This window comes from Manacus candei, unplaced genomic scaffold (genome assembly GCF_025592945.1).
Source record: "Manacus candei isolate 608988 ecotype Guabito, Panama unplaced genomic scaffold, ASM2559294v1 h1tg000090l, whole genome shotgun sequence".
Lineage (NCBI taxonomy): Eukaryota > Metazoa > Chordata > Aves > Passeriformes > Pipridae > Manacus > Manacus candei.
The window spans coordinates 139,310-164,887 of record NW_026138138.1 but is presented as its reverse complement, the minus strand read 5'-3'; the positions used below and the strand labels follow the sequence as shown (position 1 = coordinate 164,887).

Below are 25,578 nucleotides of genomic sequence, written 5' to 3'. Positions count from 1 at the left end.
ATTGAGCAATTTAAAAATAAAAACAGTAAAAAGAGAAAACCCCCAACATATAGGAAGACTCTGTGTCAGCATTAGTGCAGGTCTGCTCTCACTCACAGGATTATTCACGTACAGTTGTTTGCAGACAGAATGTCTGTCCCTTCCTGCACACAAGGTTGGGTACTGGAAAAGAGTGAAGCTGATGGAGAGCAGGACTTTCCTACAGCTGCTGTTGGTGAGGTTTTTTGGGGGACAGAGAAGGTGGCTCAGAGCTCTCCAGGGTGTCTGGGTGCAGGTGCAGAGCAGGACCTTCCTCAGTGCCTTCCAGTCCCAGAGCCCCAAGGGATCAACAGGCACTGCTGGCCCAGCCAGGGCTGGGGGGTGTCTGCAGGGATGTCCCCTCTGCTTTAGAGGGACAGAGCTGAAGCCCAGGATGTGACAGCTCTGGCTGGCTGGGTCCAGTCACTGCTGTGGCACCAGTGAGGCTGCACTGGGGCTGGGTCCAGACAGTGCAGGATCAGAGCAGCTGCATTTGCTGACAGAATGGCCCCATCCAATATCTGCCATGGCAATCAGACTGGGAACCCTGGAAGAAACATGCAAAACCTCAGTGCCTTCCTGTGCTGAGCAAAACCTGGGCTGAGGGCAAAACCCCTGGCTGTGGGAGGGAACTGTGGGCCAGTGATGTGTCCTGGCTGTTATTGCCTGAGGCACTGTTGGGTGCTGTGGTCGTGTTAGAGCCTCCAGGAATGAGACACTGATTCATCTGTGGTCAGTGTGTTTTTAAAATAACGCCACTAAACTGTCAGTCTGGTTTCTCCTGGCCAAGTGTGGCCACTGCAAGGCTCTTTTCCATAGGGTTCCCCTGTGCTGGTGACCTGAATTTTCACCTTCCTCTCTCAGTGTGTTTCTTCAGATATTTGTGCTGCCTGGTCCAGGCAGGAGAATCCTGCTGCCACCCAGACCAGTGTGGCCACTTTTACAGAGGAGGATGTGGCTGTAGAAGCCACAGGGCTGTGGTGCTGGTGCTCCGTGCTGCACTGCCAGTGCAAACCATTCCCAACACTGTGTGTGGGGACAAAGCTGGGCTGCTGCAGTGGGAGGCTGACAGTGGAGCTGGGCACAGGGCAGAGGGGTGTGGCTGGGCTTGTCTGACAACACCAAGAGGTGATTTCTCCCCACTGCTCTGCTTGGGTTTGGATTTGGGGAGCTGGAGGTCGAGTGTAGTCCCGTGCAGCTTGTGCCATACCCTGCTATTAAACCAGTTCCTGCCAGGTTTGTTCCTGCAGGGGAAGAAGGGAGGCTGGAGGGTTCAGATGGCAGTTGACTGGGAGGCAGAAGTAAATCAAGTGGTGAGCTCTTAATGGGGAACATGCTCAGTTGGTTTGGGTTTCCCTCCCCACCCATCCCACTCTTTTGAATCCGTGGCACAGTCCTGAGAGCAGCTTGAGAAGGGAAGTGATTTCAGACTGGAGATGACCTCATCCATCTCCAGCTCCGAGGTGGAGCAGCCTTTGGAGGCACTGCCAGAGCTTCCACTGCTCTTTGAAGGGCGCAGGCGAGGGCTGGGGCTTCAGGAGAGCCCTGTGCCTCCTGGAGAGCCCTGTGCCTCTGCTCAGCCCTGGGCACGGACAGGGGGGGCTCTGGCCCCGAGCCCTCCTGCAGTCTGCCAGCCCCCCAAGTGTGGGTATAGCCCCAGGAGGTCCTGTCTGCCCCCGTTACCAGGATTTAGGGCTGCTTGTGATGTCTGAGCTGTTGTGCTGCTCTCTGCAGAGGTTGTGGCCTCCTCAGGGAGGAGACAGGAGGTGTGGTGTGTCCTGTTTGTGCTGGTGGAGAGAACAGCCCCAGTGTTGGGAGCCAGCCCTGTGTGTCTGCCTGAGGAAAGGGCTGTACCTGGGTGCTGTAACATGGTGCTCCCAGGCCCCACTGCTGAGGGGGTTCCCCACTGCCAGCATGTGGTGACAGACACATGGTGCCAGCGCTCGCTGCCTGGCAGGCTCAGGACCTTGGCAGTGCCCTGCATCTGTGGCCTCCTGTGTGTGAGCCCCAGCAGCATCCCAGAAAGGGGCCATTGTCCCTGAGCCCTGCCTGTTGCCGGAGTCAGGAGGGCACAGTAAAGATGTGTCCTGGCGGGAGCCTGGAACGGGCTCGTGTGCCAGAACAAAGGAGGCTTTGTCCGGGGCACTGCCCTCGGTGGGAGGTTTGTCAGCTCTGGAGCTGGGGTGGTGACACGGGGCTCTGTGTCCAGCCCTGCTGCACTGCCTGGGGCCTGCCCCCACTCTGGGTGAGCTGGCAGCCTGGGGCAGGGTCATGGGCTCTACCTTTGCTCTGGGAGGTCTTGGCAGCAGGTTCTGCCTGCCCGAGCCTGGCTGTGCCTGGTGGGCCATGCAGAGGGCTCTCCTGGTGTCCAGGGTCAGCTGGGCTGTGCAGGATCTCCTGGTCTCCAGGGTCAGCTGGGCCGTGCAGAGGTTCTCCTGGTGTCCAGGGTCAGCTGGGCCGTGCAGAGGTTCTCCTGGTGTCCAGGGTCAGCTGGGCCGTGCAGAGGTTCTCCTGGTGTCCAGGGTCAGCTGGGCCGTGCAGAGGTTCTCCTGGTGTCCAGGGTCAGCTGGGCTGTGCAGAGGCTCTCCTGGCCTGCAGGCTCAGCAGCCCTGTGTGTGTGTGGCTGAAGCTGGGTGTGTGCAGGCGCTGTGCACTCTCTGCAAGGCATAAAGGCCCCAGGAGCAGCCTCGGGGTGACTGGGGCAGGGCTGTCATGGACCAGGATGGCAATGTCACTGTATCTGGGGCTCTGAGAAGTGTCTCCTGGGCAGAGTTCAGCAGAGCAGGGCTGAGTGGGACAGCTTGACAATATGTGACAGCAGAGCAAAGGCAGATTGGAGAAGAGAGGGAAGCTCTTATGCTCAGGCTGTTACACTAAACAACACGAGTTACAGGAGGATACACTTTAGAGAAAGCTCTTTTCCAGCCAGACCTGAGGTCTGGCTGCTCTCCTGTCTCTGGTTGCAGCATGGGTGCTGTGTTGGTGTGGGGCTGAGTGTGATCCAGAGGTACCTTTTCCCAAGGGGTGTGGTTGGAGGTGAGATAATCAAAACCACAGGCAGGCAGAGAAGCTGGTGATGGGATTGAGGCAGTAGGACAAGATCATATTGGAAAGGATTCCCTCCATGGAGCTGTGTAGGATGCTCTAGGATTTTGGTTCTGTGGTAGTTTTGTGCAGTTGGTTGCTGCTACTGCAGTATCAGTGTGTAACTGCTGCTGGGTTTTGTTCGTGGTATGTCCTGAATTCCATCCCTTCTCACCTAAGAGCACTGTTCTCCAGGAACACTCAGTTCCACTCTCTCCAAGCAAGACCAGGAAAACTTTCTTGTGAAGGAAAGGAGAACTTAGTACATGTTCTGCTGCTCTCTGCTGTGGCTGTGAGTCTACCACAAGCACCAGATCTTCCAAAGGGAGGAATCTCTGAGGGGAATTGCAGGGCCCAGGGGCAGGCTGAGAGGAGCATAATGTCTCTTCTGGCTCTAAAAAAATGTGTGCTCAGAGAGGAAGCAGCAACCACAGGAAGAGGGTAGTTGCTGAGCACAAATTGCCAAGAATTAAGCAATCTGTTTTATGGTATGAAACCTCCTGTTGAGCAAGAGGACTGTTTTCCCTGCCAAGGCAGGTGTGACTGGTAAACCGAGGTGGCAAAGTCCTCCCTCAGTTCAGCTGCCAGACAGGGCCAATATTTCCTTAGCCCTTCCCACACAGGGTGTCCCCAGTTTGCATCCCTTTCCTCCTCCTGCTATTCTGTTCAGAAGCTGCCTAGACTCTCCCATGCCACACGCTGCTGTTTTCATCTCCACTTTCTGCTTTTTGTGCTTTTGTGCCGTTTAGAGCTGCACAAGCACCACTGGCACATCGGGCTCTTTTTCGGGGCACTTGCTCTGTAGCTGCTCCTGTGAGCCAGCACATAAATGGAAGCAGATGGCACCATCTCAGCGGTCAGGAGGAACCTCTCACTGCTGCAAAACTGCTCCTGAAGTTTGGGGCTGGACTGGAGCAGACAAGGCTGCTGTGCTGGGGGGGCTGGCCCTGGCTCTGTGCTGGGGTGCCTGCCATCACCCCTCTGCTGCAGGAGCACTACTGAGCTCACCTCCCACCCCAGAGAGCTGCGCTGTGTCCACAGAAGCCTCAGGCAGGGTGTTCCTCTGGGTCCCACAGCCATCAGGACCTGCCAGTGTCCATTAGTCTGGGTAAATGATCCATGTGGTCTCTGTGTCTGAGTTCCAGACCTTGCAGTTCACACCTGCACTGTGGAAGGGCATGGGATGCTCTCTGGTATCCGACACACTCTCTGTTGAGACTCTTACCCAGACACTTCTTCATCTTTTGCTCTGTTTCACTACAAACTCAGACTAACTAGTCTCATTTTTTCCATACTGGTTAGCATCCCTCTGATAAGGGGAAGCAACACTCAGCAGTTACTGACTATTACTCTTAAGTATGGAAGAAACTGTTTAAATTCCCTTTGACAGCACAGTTTGATTTAGATGTTCAGTGACTTGAAGTTTTCTCCCATCATCACAGTATTTAATAAAATGTGAATCTCCAGTCATGCTGCAGGGCACAGGGAAGTGGCAAGTTGTGCAGCAGAAGTGTAACCAGGCCTAGTGTTTGCTGGAGCAAGTGGGGGGGGGGAGAAGGGGAGAGAAAGGTGTTGGAGAGCATCTCGATTCCCTTTTGGATTATTCTGACATCTCCCCTGGCACAGCCTCGGTGTCTGTGCTGGGTACCAGGGGCTGGTGTGAACACTGGATGGCTGCACAGCTGCAGGCAAATGGGGAACAATCCTGGTCCCCAGCTGCCTTGCAGCTCTTACCTTTTCTTCTTCATTCAGGCAGCAAAGTGCCAGGCTCTGTGTCTGCCAGGGCCCCACACAGTGCTGGGCACCTCTGGGGCAGCCGGGGCTGCGATGCCCTTTGGGAACACCCAGCCACACTCCTGCTGTGCAGCAGCAGCTCTGATCCAGTGCAGTCACTGCTGTGTGCCGTGGGCCAGGCCCTGGGAAGCCCAGCCAGGCTGCAAGTGGTGGAAGAGGCACCCACTGCTCAGCGGCTGCAGTGTCTGGGGCCTCGTGTCCCGCGAGCCTGGCACAGCCGGTAACACTCCACCCGGCTCTTGGTGGGCAGCCAGCAATGGGCTGGCACAGATCAGAGGGGAGACAGTCCAGCTGCAAGCTCCTGAAATCTTCCAAAAGGCTTTTCACGGCCCCTTCCCGAGGGCAGCCAGGTGCAGAGTAGAAGCTGGGAGTCTGGAGGGTTGGCATCGGAGAGCTGTGAGATCTGTGCTCTGCATGGACTCAGGACACTGCCCATGGAGAACACAGTATGTTACCGGGTACAAGAGATCAGAATGGACAGATTGTCCCTGGAAACCTCAGTCTGTACATCTCCTGTTAGGGAGGATCTGTGGGGAAGTTGTTAATCCCAGCAGGATAACTCCTCTGCTGTCCTCTGTCAGGTGGAGCCGATGTGTCTGTGCATCTCTGCAGGTCCTGGGGCTGCTTGGGCAACCACCAGGGCTTCAGGTACCAGTATTGCTTCCCAGAAAGCCACTGCTTAGTGGCAGGGGAGGACAGATATCTTGTGTGCTCAGTGAGGATCTCTGTGGATACTTCATCTGGGCACACATCCCTTCTCTGGGAGCTCTGAGAGACAGCTCTGTGTTGATTTACCCCAATTTTATCACTGCTCCATCTCTTCCTCAGGTTTCCTGCAGGAAGGTGTTATGATCTTTTTCTGAGAGCACCTCACACCATGGCTGAGAATCAGGTACGCTTCTTAGGCCCTGCCCAAAAGGAGTGTTTTGCACCACTGCTCATAAATGGAGGTGTGCTGCAACCCCAGCCCAGCTGATTGTTATTCCTGGTGATTAGCTAATTGCTTCCAATTGCCAAAAACAGTCATTGAATTCACGCTGTGATTTCTGTGTCACTCGGGGAGAAGGGGCAGGTGTGGGAGGGGCAAGGGGCAAGTTGTGTTTGGCAGGCTGAAAAGGACAAATGGTGCTGCAGCAAAGCACTCAAATCATCCCACAGTTCATTTCTGCTGTTTGTGTTGAACCGAGAGCAACATCCAGGGGAAGAAGGGTGCAGAATTTCCCTCTGACTAATGCTGCTGGATTGTGCAGGGCTGTGGGGGAACTGCCAGCCAGAGAAACCATCAGGAGGGGAAAGGAAATGGAAAGGGAATCTAATTATCCATCTGCAAAGACAGACGCTGGTCCCGACGCAGGGCCCAGCCCTGGGCAGGCTGGTGTGGGCAGTGACGTTTGCACGGACTGGTTTTGTGGTGAGGCTGGGAAGGGGCTCCCGGGGTCCCCTCTGGGATGGCAGATGGTCCAGCACATCCCGGGGAGTCGCGTGAGACTGGAAGCCCCAGGGCTGCTTTTGCTGGGAACGCTGCCCCGTGCTGGGCTGGGAGGGACAGCGCCCTGCAGCCAGTCCGGCTGTGCCTGCAGCACGGGCAGGGCTGTGCAGGGAGGAGGGTGCGTGCCTGGCTCCCTCTCAGCAGGCACGTCTCGGTCAGAGGGGCTGGTGCCACGAGCCCAAGGCTGGGGAAGGAAGGTGGAGGTCCCCGTGTGGCTCTGCCAGCTCAGCGTGCAGGGGACTGTGCCTCGTGCTCCTCGGTGGGACTGCGCTGGGCCAACCCAGCAGGGAGGGACGGTGGGAGGCTGGAGCCTGGGGGTCTGAGCACTGAAGGGAGACCTACAGGAGATGCCCTGGGAAGGAGAAGGGGCCTCTATCTCCTTGTCTGCAGAGCTTTTTGGGGTTATTGCTCACACGGGCTAAAGCCAGCTTTCTTCTCTTTGGGCGCTTCCCAGGAGTGAAGGTTGCTTTAGAGAGCTGCCTTTTCCCCCTTAACTAATGGAATTAGAAATTATTTGGTGAGTTAAGAGTAGGCTTATTCTCCTCTCTTGTGGGCATCAGCTACTCCTAAAGTTATGTTAATTGTAGCTGGGAGATCCACATAGAGGTTGGGAGCCATCCCAAGACAGTTTGCTTTCATTCTCCCAGTACTGTTTTCAGGAGCCTGCTGGGTTAAGAAAGACCTTGCAGACCTGGGAGTATCAGTGAGATGGGTGAACTGGGGATGAACCAGAAGCATCCCTGCTTGAGTGAAGCATCCCTTTTCCCGTCTTACTTGTCCCCTGCCTTGCTCCCCATGGTCAGTGCTCAGTGTGCTGTTTGCAGGGGTGGTGCCCCAGCCTGGATTGTCTTCCCCGGTGCTGCCTTTGGGTTCGCTCCCGCTGGCCCAGGCGGGAGTGTCTCCCATGCTCAGAGGCCGGGATGTCCTCTCCGGGTCAGGATTCAGCCTCTGGGGTAGACAGGCCCGATCCTGCATCCCTTACTCACGTGAGCAGTCGTCTCTATTTCAAAGGGACTACTCGGTGAGTAAGGATCGCAGGACTGGGACCACTACCTGTAACTTAAACTGGACCTTCTGTAGGATCCTGTCCCCAGCCTTTTCCTGTTCGTGTGTGGTAACATGCGTCAAGAGCTTCCAAAACTGCTGGTGCTCTTGTCATTTGGATGGAGAACCTGAGAGCTGGAAGAAGCAGTGCTCTTGCACTTCAGAGGATAAATCACCATTATCTTCCATCCTCTCCTACCAAACAGCTCCAAGCCCAGCCAGCTTCTGTGCCACAGAGCAACGTGTACCTGTTTGTCTCCCACGTGTTGCTGTTCCTGGCTTCCCAGGGCTGGCAGGGCTCTCCTCTCTCTGATTTTCCCAGCTGTAGCTTTGAGATGAGAGCCTGGGATTCTGTTTAAGCCTGATTTGTGCTGCAGAGCTGGAGAATGAAGCAGGGGGAGAGATGAGCAGGGGTAGTGCTGAGACTGCCGCAGACCTTCCTGCGCCACTTAGTTTCTCCTCCTGTCTGAACAGGCTAAATTTGGAAACCTCTGCCCTGTGCTAAGGTTTTGAATGCATTCGCAATCGGAGGTGTCCGTGCCTGTGACCCTGTGCGAGGTGGAAGCAACGAGGGGGGCGGGTTTGAGCCGCACGTGGATTTCTGCGCGGCCCTGGCCGGGAAGGGCTCGGACACGGCCCTGCCGCGGGCCGGCTTCTCCCTCGCGTGGAACGAGCCGGTACCGCAGCGGCTCCTCCGGGGAGGGGGCACAGCGAGCGGGCTGTGCCAGAGATCCAGCCACCTCCACGGCTGCCCGGATTGTTACACCCTGCAGGTTATCCGAGATGAGGAGCTGATGCAGGGAGCGCTGTGAACTCGCTCCAGAGCGAGTCACGAGTTTAAACAAGTGGGAGCCAATTTATGGTCGTTGGTCCTTTTGGAGAGCTGGAAGTGGAAGCATGGCATGAGTCACACTGTGCTTCTTGGGAAGCACGAGGCACTTCAAGTGGAAGCAGGGAGCACAAATACCTTTGGAATGGAATTTGATAGATTTCTGGAGGGATTAGGTGACAAAACAGCAGTGATCCTTGAGCGGAAATTAAAGCTTGACCTGTGGGGTAGGTAAAAGAGAAGACAAGATCTTAGTTGCTGTGTGGATTGTGCTTGTGGCACTGAATGTACAGGGTATTAATCCTGTGCTTTGGGATTTCTTCACCTCTGGCCTGGTATCTTGCTTTTCCTTGAGCATCAAAGAATGAAGCCTGGCTAAAGTGTCAGGGCTCTGATGCTCCCAGTAGCGAATCACATGGAGCCTTGCTTGCAAGTTCAAGGTTAAATTAATCATCAGAGTTTAGATCAGCAAGGCATTTTCCCTTTGATCAGGTCAGCAGGAGCCTCAGGGTGAGTGTGCAGCTCTGCTGGTGATGGAGCAGCAGAGTTCAGACTGTGAGGCCCATGAGACTCATCTGTCTGAAGTCAGCACTGACTTTCCATGTAGCAGGAGAGGAGGCAGCAGGAGAAGAAGGTGGCAGCTGAGTCCTGGAGGTTCCCAGCTCTGCACCTGCAAGGAGGATACCTGCAGTTCCTCAGCCTCCATCACCCTGGTCCAAGGTGGGAGTGTTTTTACTGCCTGCTGCTGCTCCTGTTCAACTTGACCAAAGAGCTCCTCTGGAACTGCCCTTCCCGTCATCCTAGAAAACAGCCAGGAAGAAAATTTCCCTTCTGTGGGGAGTTCTGAAAATAGCTTTGTCTGCTTCAGAGGAAAAAACATAAATGCTGTTATTACGTGGCTCTGCTGCCCCTGCCAAGCCGTGGATGTGCTGTTTCACAGCTCTCCTGCTCAGCCAGCCTGGCTGGGTGCATCCCTGGGGGACCCTGGTCGTGTTGCCCGGCTCTGTGCTGCTCGAGAGCGTCTGTCTGGATCAGGCTGAAGATTTTTCCTTCCGTGACACGCTCCTGGTTGTTCACCGAGGATGGAGCCTGAGCACTGCAGCCCCTGGGCCACAGCATATCTGCCAGAAACCTGGTGCCAGCCAGACTTGGGGGCGTGGTGGAGACACCGGGTTGTGGCCCCAGGGTGACCAGTGCAGACTCTGCAAGTCAGGTGCTCTGTGGAGCCACTGCCAGAGACCTGCAGCTCCCAGAGCAGCAGTGGGAGCTCTGGGAGCAGGGCAGGAATACGGCTGAATGTGTCCTTTCCATTGGTGAGCAGAGAGTTGCTCAGGAAGCTGTGTGGCAAGGGACAGGTTCCTCCAGCACCACCAGTGCCGTCATCTCCTGTCACTTCATTATACATGCTGTGGTATTACCCCCCAGTTGGTTTCTATGGCTGCACAGAAAGGTGGAAAGCAGATCTTATAGGTAGGTTCAGAAACCAGACTTGAAGTTTAAATTAATTCTGTGGTGTGCTGGGTTTGTCTGCTTAACAAACACGCAGATACTTCCTTGTTCTGAAATGTCTTCAAAGCTTGGTTGTAAGGTCCAGAATACATCCAATTTGCTATTCCAATTGGATTCAGAGATGAGGCTGCAATAGTCTGGACAACAGATGAACCTGCACCGTGTGGAAGCAGATCCACATCAACCAAAACTATGATCTGGGGGCTACGTTTGGGCCCTGCTTTTTGGGAGCTTTCCGGACCGCTGAGACCTTCACCAACAGCCATAATCGGCACATTTTGGTGAGAGCAGGTTTCCTCCAGCAAACCTTTGTCTCAGCTGCGTCAGGCAGGATCTCTGCTGAAATCCCGCAGCTGAGCGAGCCCATCTGTCAGGCGGAGCCGGGCTCTGGCAGGGACCGCATCCGGCCCGTGCGCGGCCCCTCGGCGGGACACTGCGGCGACATCGGCCCGGCCGCCCTGGCCTTTGTCCTGTCCTCCCGCAGGCTCCTCCCGCGGCACAGGCGGAGGCAGGAAATCCCGGGCAGCTGCCTGGGAGCCTTCCCCGCCGCTCCTCGCCTCTCCGCCTCGCCTCGGCCCCGCGGCCGAGCCGGCCCCGCGTGTGTGCGCGCGTGGGCGGGGGGGCTGCCGCATGGATTTGGCGAGGGCTGGCCGGGAACACATGGGTTGGGGTGCTGCGGCTGGCCCGCGGTGGCTGCCCGTCCGTCCCGGCCGCGCTCATGGACGCGCTCATCCTGCAGGAGCGGCTGGTGGAGCGGCTGCTGTCGCCGCGGCCGCAGGCACCGCGGAGCCACCCGGGCCGGCTGAAGGTACGGGGTATTTATAGCGCTGCGCGACCCGGGGAGCAGCGGACACGGGGGGAGGATGGTGCCCGAGCAGGCGTGTGCGGCTCAGGATGAGCCCTCCGAGGAGCGGAGGAGCGGCAAGGCGCCGGTAAGGGAGGGATGGCGGGGACGGGCGGCAGGGGAGCAGCCCCGGGGAGCGGGGCCGAGGGGCGAGCGGCGCGGCCGGAGATGTGCGACATTTTGGTTATTTGGTGCAGCGATTCCCTCCGCGAATGGCGTTTGTGCGCTGGGGGGGGCTCAGGGCGGGAGGCAGCGCCGTGTGCCACACGCAGTCCGGTTTGTGTTAATTAGCAGCGTGTTAATGCCGTGCTTTGCTGGCCCGCGTTCCTTCTCTGCAGCGAGCGCTGGTGGGCGAGTGGTTGCCGAGGCTGCTCAGCCCCAGGCCCGAGGCGCAGATGTCCGCGGCAGATGCCCGGGGCTGCTCGTGGCTCTGCGGTAAAAGGACGCAGAGGGTCCGGCTCCCTCCGGGCTGGGCTGGGCTGGCTCGGATGTTGGCCGTGCCTGGCCGGGGGAGCGGCTGCAGGGAGGGCCCGGCAGGAGCTGGAAGGTTGTGCTGCAGGCTGGGACAGCGGCAGGCCCCTTCCCCCTGCAGAAGCAGAGCCAGAAGCAGCAGGATCCTAGCACAGCTCCATCATTTCTGGCGTTTGCTCCAGACCCTGAGAGGGGCTATTCTTTAAATTCGTTGTGGTCCCATCGTGTTTAATTTTAGCCTTTTTGAATATACCCAGCAAGGCCCCATTTATCCCCTGGCTGAATGGAGAAGTCACATGAGTCCTGGGTTGTTTTAAAAAGCATCTCCACCACAGAGGTGAGGAGGGGATTGGGAAGGACAGGAGTGATGGAGGCTGTGCAGTGTGCTCTGCCTTGGAGCTACAGACAGCACTGCCCACACCTCGGTACCGGGATAGCTTCTCCAACAAACCCACCGGGGCTTTGTTGCTTGGCTTGAGCTCCCAGGGAGAGCACTGCCTGCCAGGCAGCCCTGGCCACCTCGCTGGGTATTGGGGGGATGTGAGGATGTGAGATGTTGCTGTCATGTCCTCAAACCAGGATGTGTGCTGAGGGAGAGCACGGGCGTGGTTTGCTCGGCCTTGGGTGCTTTGATTTGTGACAGAGTCCCAAAGATTGGCCATTGCTCTCAGTGGCCTCTGCTGTGGTACATGGGGCACGGTTCCAGGCACAGGGGAGGGGGATGCCAGCAGGAACAAAGGCAGCTCCATGGAGCTGGCAGTGGGGAGAGGGGCTCCTTGTGCCAGAGTGCTGCTGGCTCGGCTGGCCGGGCCCTTTCCCGACAGCTGGAGCTGGAAGGGACGCGCGGTGCCGTGACCAGCTGTCCTGGCTTCTGTCAGCGTGAGGGGAGCTGGCTTGGGAGGGTTGAGAGCATGCAGAGGGGGCAGTGATGCCTCCAGAACTCCCTCAGTCCAGGTCTCTCATCTGATTAATGGGTTTTAGCTTTTCACAACCCAGAAAGCCTCCTGCCTCCTTCAGTAGTCCTCCCAGGCCTCTACATTCTCTTCAGTGCTCTCTGTCCCGTGCACAATTGCACTGCATATACTGCCCTTGTTGGGTCTGACGGAGGTAGTGAGTGGTGTAGAGCTTTGAGCAAAGCACACCCTGGGCTCAGGAGGCTCCCTGGGCTCCTTAAGTGCTTTGTTGATGGTGGCACACTGGCAGAGACAGTGGCACGTGCCCGAATATGGCTGGGATAGGAGCAAACATTGGGTACCTCAAAGCCCTGATGAGGAACCATGGATCAAGGCTGGCCATGGTGCAGGGACCACACTGCTGTCCATGAGAGAGGGCTGTTGTAAGAAGGGGATCCCTCCTCAAGTTCCCCCTGGATCTCTTGCCTTTGCCCTTGGCAGACATGCTGGCCATCAGCCCCAGCAGGGCTCTGCAGTGCACCCATGGCTGCTCAGAGGGAGACTTGGCTGAGGACAGGGCTTTTCCCCTTGCAGCTCTGGCTGCCTCCCACAGTGAGGGAAGCTCTTCTCTTGGTGTTGGGCTCAGCACTGACCTTCCTTTCTGTGAGGGGAATGACTGCGTGAGTCAAGGGCCAAGGGCAGTGTCCTCCACCAGCTGGGATTTGCTCATATGGAATGTGGTGATTCCTCCGAGCTGTGGGGAGGCACCCAGAGGAATGGTAAATCCATGTTGTCTTGGTTGGGCTGAACAGAAATGAGAGATCAGGTTCAGCCAGTTACACCTGGCAGAAGTAAATGGAGTTGCCCCAGAGTCTCCATTGCCAGCCCTTAGTCATCCAGGTTAAAACCCAAAGAAAAGAGGAGAAACACACCCTGCACCTCGGCTCTGGTTTTATTAGCACAGGACTAGTACTATTTCACGTGTTGGGTCACTAGAGAGAGCAGGTGATCATCGTCTTTCCAAAGTCTGGTAAAGGTCAGGGCAGGAGAAGCACAAAGGGAAGTATGTTGTATATCTGTGGTGCTTGCTGGGAAACAATGGAGCTTCCAGTGTGAGGTGGGGGCTGTTCATGTCCCCTTTGGTCATGTTCATGGATGTGTTCACTGGGAAGCAAAGCAGCTGGGACACAGCCCTGGCACCAGGGAAGCAGCCTCTTCTTTCTTGTTTTTGGGACCTTGCCATTGTCATGTTTCTCGCTCTGCTTTGCACACCTTGTGTTTACCCTTTGCTGAGCCTTTTGGGTGGCAGTTCACAGTGTCCTCCAGGCAGGTGTTGCTTTGCTACCTGCGGCTCAGCACCCTCCTCACCCCGGGGTCTCACTGCTGCTCCCTGCACTGCTGCTTTGGGATGTCCCTGCCCTTCAGCTCAGCCATTCCAGCTGCCAGAGCACTTGGGGCATTCTGTAATTCTCCCCCGTTCTCTCTAACTTCATTTTCTCTGTCTCTTCCTGCCTTCTGCACTATGTGCTGGTGAAACAGCATTGCTTCAGCTATGTCAGCAAGGGAGGGAGGGGAGGGAGACCAGAGCCCACAGTCACTGCTTGTCAGGGTAGAATGACCAAGTGTCAGACCCAAACCAAACCTGCTCAGGAGTGGCACTGTCCACTTACAGTGTGGAAATAAAGGCAAGTCAGCACTGCCCTGAGCCCAGCACACTGGACTGTACTTTGTGGGTTTTTTTCAGTGTGTGGCCCAGGAATAGAGATAGTTAAGCTTAGGAACAGAGGTCTTCCCTGCTGTGCTTGGAGGACAGGTGAGGACAGTCCCATTGGAGGCATCCGTGGCCAAGTGGGAGCTGGGGCTGGTTTGAGGAACTCCTGGCTCCGTGGATTTTTCTGTGGTGTGAATCCCAGGGCTATGATTATTTTCAGTAATGTTGAAAAGTCTGTCGTGTCTCTAGCATTTGTGAATGGCTTAGTGTGCTTGTACAGAGCATGTGCCAGGCTTGTGGGGTGGCTTTGGGTTTGTACTGTGAGAGAGCGCTCAGTGACAGCGTCTGGGGATGGTTGGGCAGTAGGTAACACTCCTATAGTACCAAGTGAATACCCTCACCAAAAGCATCTCAGCTGTGTTATCAATATTTCCACATCTTCCCACTTCCCATGCTCCTTGAACTTCAGTCTCTTCAGAAATAACACAAGAGATTATTCAGGATTTCCTCTTACTCAGCCAGGAGTGGCTGTGACACAGCAAGAAATAATCCCCTCTCAGGTCAAGCAGAAGCTGAGCCACTACAGCCTCCTTTAGACACAGCTCAGCACAGCACAAGCCCCAGGGAGCTAATTACAGAGCTCTCCATCACGTACCTCATGTGCCTCTGGAGGGAGGGATGTAGAAAGGACCTGGGGAGAGGTGGCATTTGGTGACCCTGCTGTGAAGGGTGCCCTCGACTGTGCAGGAGAAGCAAGGAGAGGAAGGTTGTGTGTCAGCAGCAGCCCCAGATGTGCTCTCTCCTGGGAATGGTGGGATGTGCTTTTCCCTTGTGCTCTTTGTGCTGGGAAGCTGCCACGAGAGCAGCTGAGCAGGGCCGTGGCCGGGAGGGGTGTCCCCCTGTCCCCCTGTGGGAAGGGCAGAGTCCCTGAGCCCAGAGGAGGTGTGTGCCCACACTGCAGCCAGGGCAGGGACTGGCCTCTCCTCCGGCCCCTGGCTCTGCCCCAGTCCCCCTCCCCGTGGCTGTGTGAGGCTCGAGCAGAAGGGGTGGCACACCCTGACCTGCTGCCATGCCCTCTGCCCCGCAGGACCATGAGAAGCAGTACGTGGGTTTTGCCACTCTGCCCAACCAGGTCCACCGGAAATCCGTGAAGAAGGGTTTCGACTTCACCCTGATGGTTGCAGGTGAGGCTGCCCATGGGCAGAGGGGGCTGGGTACGTGGAGGGAACCAGCTCTCCTCACTCCCCTTAGGTGCTCCCATAGTGCCTGAGTCCTCTCCTCACTCTGTTCTGGTCCTTGTCTCAGGCCTTGCTTTCCTCCCCAGGCTGTGGCAGTTCCCCCAGGAGGAACAGGCCCCTTCTGACCCCTCACAACCCAATCAAGCAAGCTTCTCTGCCAACAGGGACTGCTCTGGGTGGGGAAGGCAGGGCCAGACAGGGACCAAGGGAAAGGAAAGAGAGGGAGGGTGGGGGAGCTGGGAGATCACATTTGTACAAGGATTGAGACATCTTGCAGCAAAAGTCCTCCCACTGCTGGAAAAATGTAATGCCAATAAATAGCTCCTGACAGCTCGTCTCTCTCACTTCCTCTGGCTTGGGATTCAAAGCCTCATTCAGAGTTTCATTTGTAAGTCAATTAGAGGGTCATGTTGCTTGCTTTTTCCTCCTCCTCTTTGCGCTCTGTCAATTAGGAGAGTCGGGTCTGGGCAAATCCACGCTGGTGAATAGCCTGTTCCTGACAGACCTCTACAAAGACAGAAAGCTCCTCAATGCAGAGGGTAAGCTGGGGACAGAGAGGGGTGAGTGGGACTGTCTTAAGGACTAGTACTTTAGTTCCTTGCTTCAGAAGCAGCTACAGGCTCGTCTGGATCCCAGCCCTCTTGTTTGTGGCTCCGCTCTCCTTTGTGTCTGCAGAGGCACTGCTATTCCAGCAGAAAGGGTTTGGCTGTAGGCCTCTTCTATCCTATGAAGGGAAGATGAGGCTGCAAAGCAGCACTAACCCTTTGGGTTGAGATGTTGAGATTTATCTTTAGTTCTTGGGTGCTGGAGAGTGGTGGGGATTCCCATTCCCCAGTGACTGGACCAGATGTTCAGAACAGCTGGGCTGCAGGCACTTAGAGGTCTGCCTGCCTGCTGCTGGCCTCCCACAGTACCACTCCCTTGAGGCTCCTTAGAGGATGACTGGGGTTTTTTGAGACCCATGTTAGTCCCTGTGCTCAGTGATAAGGAGGGAGTGGGCTTGTTCTGGGTGTGAGAGGGGATCCCCAGTGTTGCTGCCTGGCTTTAACTCACGTGTTCCTGTTCAAAGAGAGAATCAATCAAACAGTGGAAATCGTCAAGCACACGGTGGACATCGAGGAGAAGGGTGTAAAACTGAAGCTGACCATAGTGGACACACCAGGCTTTGGAGATGCTGTTAACAACACTGAGTGGTGAGCAGGGCACTGCTGCCTTCCTTCTAGTCCTTGGCTTCAGAGTCTCTAGGAGACACTGCTCTGTTGAACTCATGGTTTTGTTTGGATTGAATTGCCCTTCCCAGCTGGAAGCCCATCACTGACTACATTGACCAGCAGTTTGAGCAGTATTTCCGTGATGAGAGTGGCCTGAACCGGAAGAACATCCAGGACAACCGCGTGCACTGCTGCCTCTACTTCATCTCTCCCTTCGGGCACGGGTGAGAGCCCACACTCCAGGCCTGGAGGGTGACTCAGTCCAGAGGGAAGACCCCTGTGCCCCAGGATTGCCCTACAGCAGCTTGTCCACTGGCAGGGCTGTTGGCACAGGAGAAGAGCTGTCTGGATGCTCTCCCTCGGCCGAGCATCACACCACTCCCCCTCGCTGGCATGACAGGCTGCCTGTGATCAGGGAGAGCAGATCTCCCTCAGGCCTTACAGCCTGTTCTGGAAATCAGAAGAAATAATGCCACACAGACCTATGTGTTCCTATCTGGCTGAGCCTGAGTGATGCATAGGAAAGGGAATTTTAAGCTGCCCTGGGTCCCTGCCCCGTGCTGGCTCACGTGTCAGCCTCGCCCGCAGCAGCCGGAGGGGCCGTGCCGGCTGCCCGTGGCACAGGACAGCTGGAGTGAGACCCCAGGCTGTGGCCTGGGCAGTGTTTGGCCTTCAAGGGAGCCAATACCCAGCCTGTGTCTCTGTGAGATGTTCAGCAGCTAAAACTGGAGACAGCTTTCCTGAAGGTACAGCCCTGGCTGAGGCTGTCCCAGTGCTGCTGCAGCCCTTGTGTCACTGCTGTCCTTTGTGCTGGGGGGTGAGAGAGGCTGCAAGGGGAGCTGCCCAGTGTGTCCTTCCTAACTGTGTCTCTCCTCATCCCTGCTGCAGGCTGAGGCCTGTGGATGTTGAGTTCATGAAGGCTCTGCACGAGAAGGTCAACATTGTGCCCCTGATTGCCAAAGCCGACTGCCTGATCCCCTCCGAGATCCGGAAGCTAAAGGAGAGGGTGAGATGCTCTTTCCCTATAGGGTGTATCCAATGGGCTGAGGAGGGAGGGGAGATGGATATCTGTGTATAGCTTGTTTGTGTGTATAGGTACATATATGCACAGACAGTACCTGCACATGTAGCTGCAGCAGTACTGTGCTGTGAGAAGGGAGGTGGTGTCAGCAGAGAGGCCAACTCGAGAAGAAACATCAAATCCTTTTGCCATCCATAGGCTATAGCAAACCCATGGTAGCACAAACAGAATAAACCCAGTATTTCTGTATTGATCACTTCTAAATGCTTTTGGTTTTGTCTTGCCTGGACACAGATCCGGGAGGAGATTGACAAATTTGGCATTAAAGTGTACCAGTTTCCTGAGTGTGACTCCGATGAAGATGAAGAGTTCAAGCAGCAAGACAGAGAGCTGAAGGTAAGGAACCTGCTCAGCAGAGGACTGGGAAGTCAGGCTCCATGGATATGTGGGTTGCTCCAGAAGGAGCCAGAGCTGCCCTGTGTGTGCCAAAGGCCAGTGCCACGGATACCCAGGGAACAGCCTTGGCTCATGTGGGGGGTGGCCTGGAGAAGGTGCTGATGTCCTTGCTGGTGCCATGAAGTCCAGTGTGGCATGAAGACATGGCACTTCTGCTGTCCCTCCAGGCAGTGTCAGTCAGCCTTTCCTCCATCTACCCCAGCCTGTGTATTTAAGATAAAGGCTGGGTTGTGCAGCATTTCTAAGCACCTGTTTCTAAGCACCTATGAGTGATGCCATCAGCGAGGAGGGGTTTGCTAGTGAACAGACACCACTGTGACACATAAGTTGCATGGAGGAACACATGATCCTACAGACATGACTGGAGGCCCCAGCAGCCCAGTCCTGACCCCCTCCCAGGCCGAGCCAGCTCTGTGAGTGCAGGGAATATGGCCTTGTTTCTCCTGTCAGAGGGCAGCAATGGGCTCTGACTCTCTTCTGAGCAGAGAGGAGCACAGCCTGTACCTTCCTGCCTGGACAAGCTCTTGTCCCACATTATCCCTCTTGCTTGGTGTCCCAGTCTCTTTGCTCTGGCTTCCTTGTAGAGCTTCCCTTAGAGAAGGGATGCAGGCACCTGCAGAGACACAGCTTCCCCCAGGAGAGCTGAGTCCGGCTGGGAGTCAGGCTGCCTGTAGATCCCAGTGCCTTGGGATTTTCTCTGCCAGCTGAGTGGTGGTGTCCTGCTCGGTGGCACGTGTGGGTGTCCTTTCCTACCTTCCTCCTCCTGCTCCGAGGTGCCTGGGCCCGCCCCTGGAGGAGGGTCCGTGGGCAGCCGGGGGAGGGCTCAGCGGTGCCTCTGTTCCAGGAGAGCGCTCCCTTCGCCGTCATCGGCAGCAACACCGTGGTGGAGGCCAAGGGCCAGCGAGTCCGGGGACGGCTCTACCCCTGGGGCATTGTGGAAGGTGAGCCTGCAGCCTGGGGGCTGGCACTGTGAGGAGGGGGGCACTTACAACAGGGATGGCAGGGGAGAGCTGCACTGTCTGTGCCACCTTTGGCACGGGGCAGGGGACATGAGACAGAGGCACTGGGACTGGCTCAGGAGGTCTATTACTGGGAGTGAAGTAGTAACCCTGCCAGGACAGACTGAAGAAGAGAGGCTCCAGAGTGAATGGAAGAATGCCTGGACTTTATAATGCACTAGGATTTGGCTTCTTATTAAGGGGGGAGGTATTGCCCATTTAGTTTCCAGGGAGAAGCTGTTGCCTTCAGCCAAACAGTGCTAAACCCTCCTGCACTCCTTCCTCTGCTGCCTCTCCTGTAAGGGCTGGAGTTGCTGGGCTGGAGGCAACTCCCTTTCTTCCTTTCTAAAGGGAGAAATTTCAAAAAGCCCTGGAATGGCTTTTGCTGCTGTTGCTGACTCCCCCATGCTGGTTTGTTGCTTTTAGGCCTTGCAGCTTTAGATCCCAAAAGCTTGTGTGTGCACTTGTGGCTGGTGGTGCTGGCTGCCCAGCTGCTGGCTCTGGTCCCTTGCTGGCTCCAGAGGGCACTGGGCCTGTTGGGATGCTGGCATTTGACAGTAGGATCAGCTCTGTGACTGCCCGTGCCTGGCACAGCTGGCTTCCCCCAGCCCTGCAGAGAGGTGAAGGAGATCACATGGCAGCACAGCGCTGCCCACAGTGCTGTCTGGAGCCAGGCTCCCCATGCCAGCAGCAGCTCTTTCAGCTCTCCATCCTGCTCTTGGCTTTGCCCCTCAGGGGCTGATTTTGTCTACAGGGGCCTTTTGATAAGTCCTGAATTCTGATGAGACAAGCAGTTGCCTCCAGCACCAGCTGCGCTCACTCTGGTCATAACAGCGACATCCCATGTACCTGGGATCCTCTCTCATGCTTAATTAATCCTGTAACCCAGAAAAAGTCCTGGGAGCACAGTGACTTCAGCAGCCTGGCCTCAGCACTGGGAACTGCAGAGCATCACAGAGGCTGTGCTGGGCAGTGGAGGGTGAGGGTGAGGGAGGATGAGGAAGGAGCCCTGGGGTGGGGATTTAGTCCAGCCTGGGTGCCAGGGCTTCCTGGCATAAGCTGGTGAGGTGTGAAACACTCTCCCCTGGTTGGCTGTGCAGTGGAGAACCAGGCTCACTGCGACTTCGTGAAGCTGCGGAACATGCTGATCCGGACACACATGCACGACCTGAAGGACGTCACCTGCGACGTCCACTACGAGAACTATCGAGCTCAGTGCATCCAGCAGATGACCAGGTGGGTCCCCCCTGTGCTGGGAGGGATGTCTCACAACAGCTCATTGCTGTGGGTCTGCTGGGGACACGCTGGGCTGCAGCCTGGGCGCTGGCACTGGGAACTAAAGTAGCAAATCTGAGCGTGTTTCCCACAGCCTTGAACCCGTGGTGGGAATGCTGCTGAGAACCCATTTTACTGTCTGAGGATTCCCCATGCAGCTATTGGGAAACAGGCTTAAAGATTATTTTGGAGACCTGTTTCTGGCAGTGGGTGAAATACATCCAGCCTGATAAAATGGGATAAACCGTGTCTGGTGACTGATAACTGTGTGCATTGCTGAAGAGGAAGGTGTTCTGCCATCTGCAGTTCTGTCCAGATGACAGCATGACCCTTGAGATGCTGCTGTTTCTCAGACAACAAAGCCCAGGCAATTAGTAAGACAACACGTCTCCAAAGATTTCTCTGCATTGTCTTCCCATTGCATTTGATTCTCCATGGTTTTAATGACAATGATCAGAAAACAGAAGGGAGAACACAAATGGGTTTCTCATTTGAGACCTCTGTTTTTCCTTCTCCCTTCCATGACTGATCTACTAGTGACAGAGTTGAGATTCAAGCAGGTCTTGGCTCCTCTGTTGAGGCCCAGCCCTGGCTGGGTGTCTGTGCTGCCCCGTGTCAGAGCAGCAGTGGCTGTGCCTCAGCAGGGAGCAGTCTGGGCTGTGCCAACGTGCAGGTTGGCACATCCTCTGGACACGCAGCGTATCCCAGTCCTTTTGCATAGCAGACAGGCCTGTTTGTTTCAGCAGTGAGTGCATGGAGTCCCAAAATAACTATGTTAAATGCTAGAGCTGCGTGAGCAGTGTCACAGCTGCTGTTTAGGTGGGCTGTGTGTCTATTAAAAGAAGAGCACGATGCAGAAGCAATTGCTAAGCTCAGGAGGAGCTTCAGTTTGGTACCATTTCTCACGCCATGGTTAGTTCCATGCCAGTGAACAAGTCTCATAAAACCAGAGCAGGGCCCTTTCTAGAGAGTCCTTTTGGGAGCAGACCCCAAGCTCCAGGGCTGGAATTGTCTCAGTAGTGAGGCAGCGGTGACTCCAAGTGGTGAATACCTGCAAGTGACATCTCGAAGTTCCAATTTCAGCCCAGATGTCAGTGGCTGCTGTCATCCCCTCCTCACCTACTGAGAGCTCCTCTGACTTCTTGAAGAAAGTCACCTGCTTTCTCTGTCCCCTGCCTGCACTTGTGTGCACCCCCAGCCCTCACAGCAACGCTGTTGTTTCTTGCCTCCCACCTCCTGAATAGGAGGGCAGGCTTTGTTACTAGACCTGCAGCAATCAAACTGTTCCTCTGGTTTTATCTTCCTGGAAAAAAAAGGCTCACGGTGAGCATGTGGTGCAGGAGGGATGCTGATGGTTTGTGTTGATGCTGCATGTGTGTGTAGGCACACGGACAGAAGAGCCAAAAGAGGCTGGATAAATTGTCTCTTAATATCTCTGCTCAGCTTGCCAATGCAATTACAAAAGGTGGTTGGAAATATCAGCCTCTTCTGCGTTTGCTCTCAGTGTAAGCCTGGTTTGGATTTTCTGTTAGCTACCCACACACTTGTATTTTGAAAACTGTCATTGACTGGTCGCATTTTGTATCCAAGTGCATCCCACAGCTTTGGACTGGATTGCCCCCAGCTCTTCCACCTGACTGGGTGAATGCTGGTGCATTGCTGGCTGGTCTGCCACGGGCAGTGACAGTCCCTGTGTGGTGACACCAAAGCCAGCCAACCTGAACCATGACTGACTCTGTTTCTGCCTCTCTCCGTCTCTCCAGCAAGCTGACCCAGGACAACAGGATAGAGAGCCCTATTCCTATCCTGCCTCTGCCAACACCAGACACTGAGACAGAGAAGCTGATCAAGATGAAGGATGAGGAGGTGAGACCCGTTTCTGCCTGTACCTCCTTGGTGCTGGAGCTGGAGTCTCAGGTGTTTCTCCAGGGCTGCCCCATAGAGGCTGTCCTGAGCCTTCCCCCTCCTGCCTCCCCCCGTCCTGGGCTCCTGGGGGCAGGGTGGGAAAGCTGCAGCTTCCTGTCAGGGAGATGTGGCCACATTCCACCCCAGGTACAGGTGCCTCTGTGCTCAAGCAGGAGTTAATGCTCCCTGAGGGATCCCTTGCCAGCTCCAAGGGCTGCCTCAGCGAGGATCAGCAGGTCCCTTTCTGACTCTCTCCTCTGTCTCGTGCAGTTACGGCGGATGCAAGAGATGCTGCAGAAGATGCAGCAGCAGATGCAGGATCAGTGAGAGGCAGGTACCCGGAGGGCAGAGGGAATCCCCCAGTGACCACAAGACCTGGCAAGAGCTGTGAACGTTTAGAAAAGGTTTCCTGTTGTATAGAGACTCGTGGGCAAGAGCTGCACCCGCACCCTCTAATTTATTAGCAGCAATGTTGGCTTTTCGGCCAGCTGGATTGTGGAGGAGGCTGTTCACTTAACAGTTTACTGAAGTGTATTTCTTTCTTTCTTAATATTCTTTTGTTTCTTTTTTTTCTTTCTTTTTTTTTTTTTTTAAGAAACTAGCCTGGTAAGTCTCTAAGGCATCCTAAAAAAAAGAAAAGAAAAAGATCCTCCTTTCCCATGTACTAATTTCTTGTTTAGGAATGCTCTGGTATTTAAAGTCCTGGTTTCTCTGGTGTACAAACTTAAAGACTCTCTGTGTCAATGCACGTAAATGTTTACTCCCAAGTGAGGTGCTGTGCCCCTGTCCCTGTTGCCCTTGTCTGGGGCCAGCACTGTAAAGGCAGCTGGACCCTCCTGTGAGTGTGACCTGCTCAGGTGTCTCAGCCTGGGGGCAGCTCTGGCCCAGAATGCTGGGCTGGGGGTTCCTCTGTGCGCTGACCTGCTCGGGAGTACTGATGGTTGCCTGGTTTCCTGTCTAGGTTTTTATGGTTTTTTTGTTTAGTTGGTTGGTTTTGTTCTTCCTATCAAGAAGCTCCAGGATATTTGCACTGAGCAGCAAGGGACTGAGTCTCTCAAGGCTGGTTAGAAGAAAATGCTTCTCTGACTCTCAGTTATATTTTTCTGGCAGAGAGGATGAGTTGTTTATTCCCTGCAAGGACTTGATGGGAGTGAGCACCTTCACTGCCATGGTTTCCTTCCTTGGCAGGCTGGAGGTGTTGGTAGATGAACCCCAGGGCCCTGCAGTAGCTGGGTGAGGGTATCTCTTGGTTTAGCTCTGGTCATCCAGCTGCAGTGTGTCTTCAGTGTCTGCTCTGGAAAGCACCGTGGCAGCCAGAGTGCTTGGCCAGGACTGCTTTGGAGTAGAAACTCTAGGGCTGAAACCCAACCCAAATGCAGACCTGTGTCCTGTCCCCAGGCTCTGCAGAGCACACTGCTTGCTCTGAGCTTCTCTTGGGGGAAGGTTTTGTAGGCTTGTACTTAAGATCTGCAGGCTGCCTGTCCAGGCAGGTGTTCCATCAGTGTGGCAGGAGTAGGATTGTCACTGCCTGGGGCTCAGCACAGCCCACCAGACTTGGCACTTACTCCCCTGCCCTTCCCCTGGGACTCAGCCCTTCTCCCCCTCCCTAGTCCAAGGCTCTTCCTGTCTTAATGCTGGGAAGGCTGGTGGATCTGCTGGGCAGAGATAAGAGCACTCTTTGAGCAGCAGCTCCTGTCTTGTTCTTGCTTCCTGCAGTATTTTTAACTCTAGTCCAGCCAGAGCAGAGCCCTGGAGTGTGATGTGCCTGACAGGGCAGGGCTCAGCAGCAACACTGCCACGCTCACAGGAATCAGGGCTGCTGAGGAGAGACACTTGGCTCTTCTCTCTGACTCCAGGGAGTGCTCCCATGGGCTGGACCCTTCTGCTCCTTGGCTGATTCCTCTCTCCCCTTTCCCCTTTTGTATCTGCTCCTCCATCTCTGGATCTCCCCAGTAGATCTCCCTGGGTAGGAAGCGCAGTGTTGACCAGGAATAGCCAGGCCCTAAATTCTGTTCTTAGGCACTGCATTTGTCTGATTCCTCCATGGGGCTTTAGAGTCCTGGTCAGGGCTTGTCGAGGTGGTGAGTAGGTTGGCTGGTTCCAGTTATTCACTGTACAGAGCCTCTGCTTAGCCATGGGCTGTAGGGGCAGGGGACAGACCCTGGCACCCTGTGGAAGGACAGAGTGAGGGTGGAAGCCCTTTGGCAGAACTGTGCAACCTGGGCAGTGTCTAACAATGTTGGTTTTTTCATTCTCCCCTATTTTGGGCTCAAAAGTGGCAGTGCCAGCTTAGGAGAGCAGAAGGATTCAGCTTGGCTTCAATAACGTGCAGGACCAAGGTGCCTAAGGAGGAAACAAACTGTTCTTTGTGCAGTGTGCTTACTTCAGCAGTGGAGTGGCTGGAAACCTTCCTCCCAGCTTTTCTGGAGCTGGTTTGCTTCTAGTCAAAGCTGCAGGTCTGCTGAGTTCTCAGCTTTCTGTGCTAGTGTAACAGGGAACACCTTCAAGTACCTGTCCCCTCTTTTCTTGCACTAGTCTTGTTAGTGAGGAGGATGTTCTGTTGCAAATGAGCCCTGTCCAGCTGGAGATGCTCCTCCTTCAAACAGATTTATTCCTAGAAGATAAAGGAGACTTTTTCCCTTTAGCAAGGACATAGAGCAGCTGCCAGCTCTTATGCTGGGCTGTGCACAGAGGTGCTGTGTGCTGGTGACAGCACAGGTACACTGGTCACAGGCAGGCAGGGTTGCTGAGGGTGGATCTGCCCCTGTCCCTCTGGGTGAGGAAGTCTCCATCAGCTCAGTGCACGTGGCTCCTACATCAAGTTGATAGTCACAAGTCTGTCCTCTACAGAGAGCTGAAGTCTTTGGCTACCAGCTGGCAAAGATGGTTCAAGTTGCATTTAGGAAAAAGCACACAGGAGTGAGGCACCAGGGATGGCTTCTGCAGAGGGGCAGCGGTACCACTGACATCACATCTCCGTGTAGGAGGCTCCCTACAGAGGGCCAGAGTTTGAGGGCTGCTTGGAAAGGGATTACAGGCTGATTTTGGGGGGCACCAGGGAGGTGCCTGGAAGGTGGCATCTGTTTATGAAAGGGGTACTGTGGCATCAAGTCACCCAGTAAGCAGAGAAGAGACTCCTGAACACGTGTGGCTTGGCTGTTTGGCTCTGGCAGCGAGAAGTGTGGATAGGAAAGTAATTTAACACCTCCCCTCACACAACCCTCCCCAACCTCAATGTGATCCCTGCTCCCCAGGCACGTTCCCGTGCCTCTGCCCAGCTCTGTCCTGCTGTGTGGGGGCTGCAGGGGTGGTGTCCCACTCTCAGGGTGCCCCAGGCTGCAGTGGGCTCTGGGTCCCCCTCAGCCCTGTGCCTGCCTGGGGATGGAGCCAGGGCGTGATGTCCTCGTGTGCTGCTGCTGTGCTGGTCCTGTGCAGTCCCTGCAGCCTCCTGCATGCTCCTCTCCAGGGAGGGATCCCCCTCCTCGTGCTCTGCTATGGCATTCCCTGCTCCTCCTCACAGACTCCGCTGTGCTGTAACGCTGGCTTGCTCCTGCCACACACCTTCCTCACCCCCTGCTCCATTCCTAGGCTCTTTGTTTCCTGTCCATCTCTTGGGTTATTATAATTATATTTTTTTGTAAATTTCTGTTTGAACATTTTGTCATTGTGAACAAAGAAAAATGAAACCTTTTAAAACGTATCCATTTTATTAAATGATTATTGTTATTATTATTAATGTTTACTACCTGAATTGATCAGTGAAATAAATACATTCAAAAAACCAACCT

At 55.2% G+C, this 25,578-nt stretch overlaps 1 protein-coding gene across 5 annotated transcripts in view; it reads left to right on the top strand.

Moving 5' to 3' along the window:
- The window catches only part of SEPTIN5 (septin 5), a 40,362-nt gene extending 14,787 nt beyond the window's left edge, over positions 1-25,575 (top strand). For 2 of the 5 annotated variants that reach the window (XM_051767961.1, XM_051767958.1), the window contains 10 exons: positions 14,774-14,870; positions 15,377-15,463; positions 15,994-16,117; positions 16,225-16,359; positions 17,024-17,141; positions 17,451-17,552; positions 18,457-18,553; positions 19,711-19,846; positions 21,649-21,751; positions 22,061-25,575. In XM_051767961.1, the coding sequence (XP_051623921.1) occupies positions 14,774-14,870; positions 15,377-15,463; positions 15,994-16,117; positions 16,225-16,359; positions 17,024-17,141; positions 17,451-17,552; positions 18,457-18,553; positions 19,711-19,846; positions 21,649-21,751; positions 22,061-22,117 (1,056 nt within the window). In that variant the 3' untranslated portion in view covers positions 22,118-25,575. The other 3 variants (XM_051767962.1, XM_051767959.1, XM_051767960.1) reach the window with 3 other exon arrangements.
- The last annotated feature ends 3 nt before the right edge of the window (positions 25,576-25,578 follow it).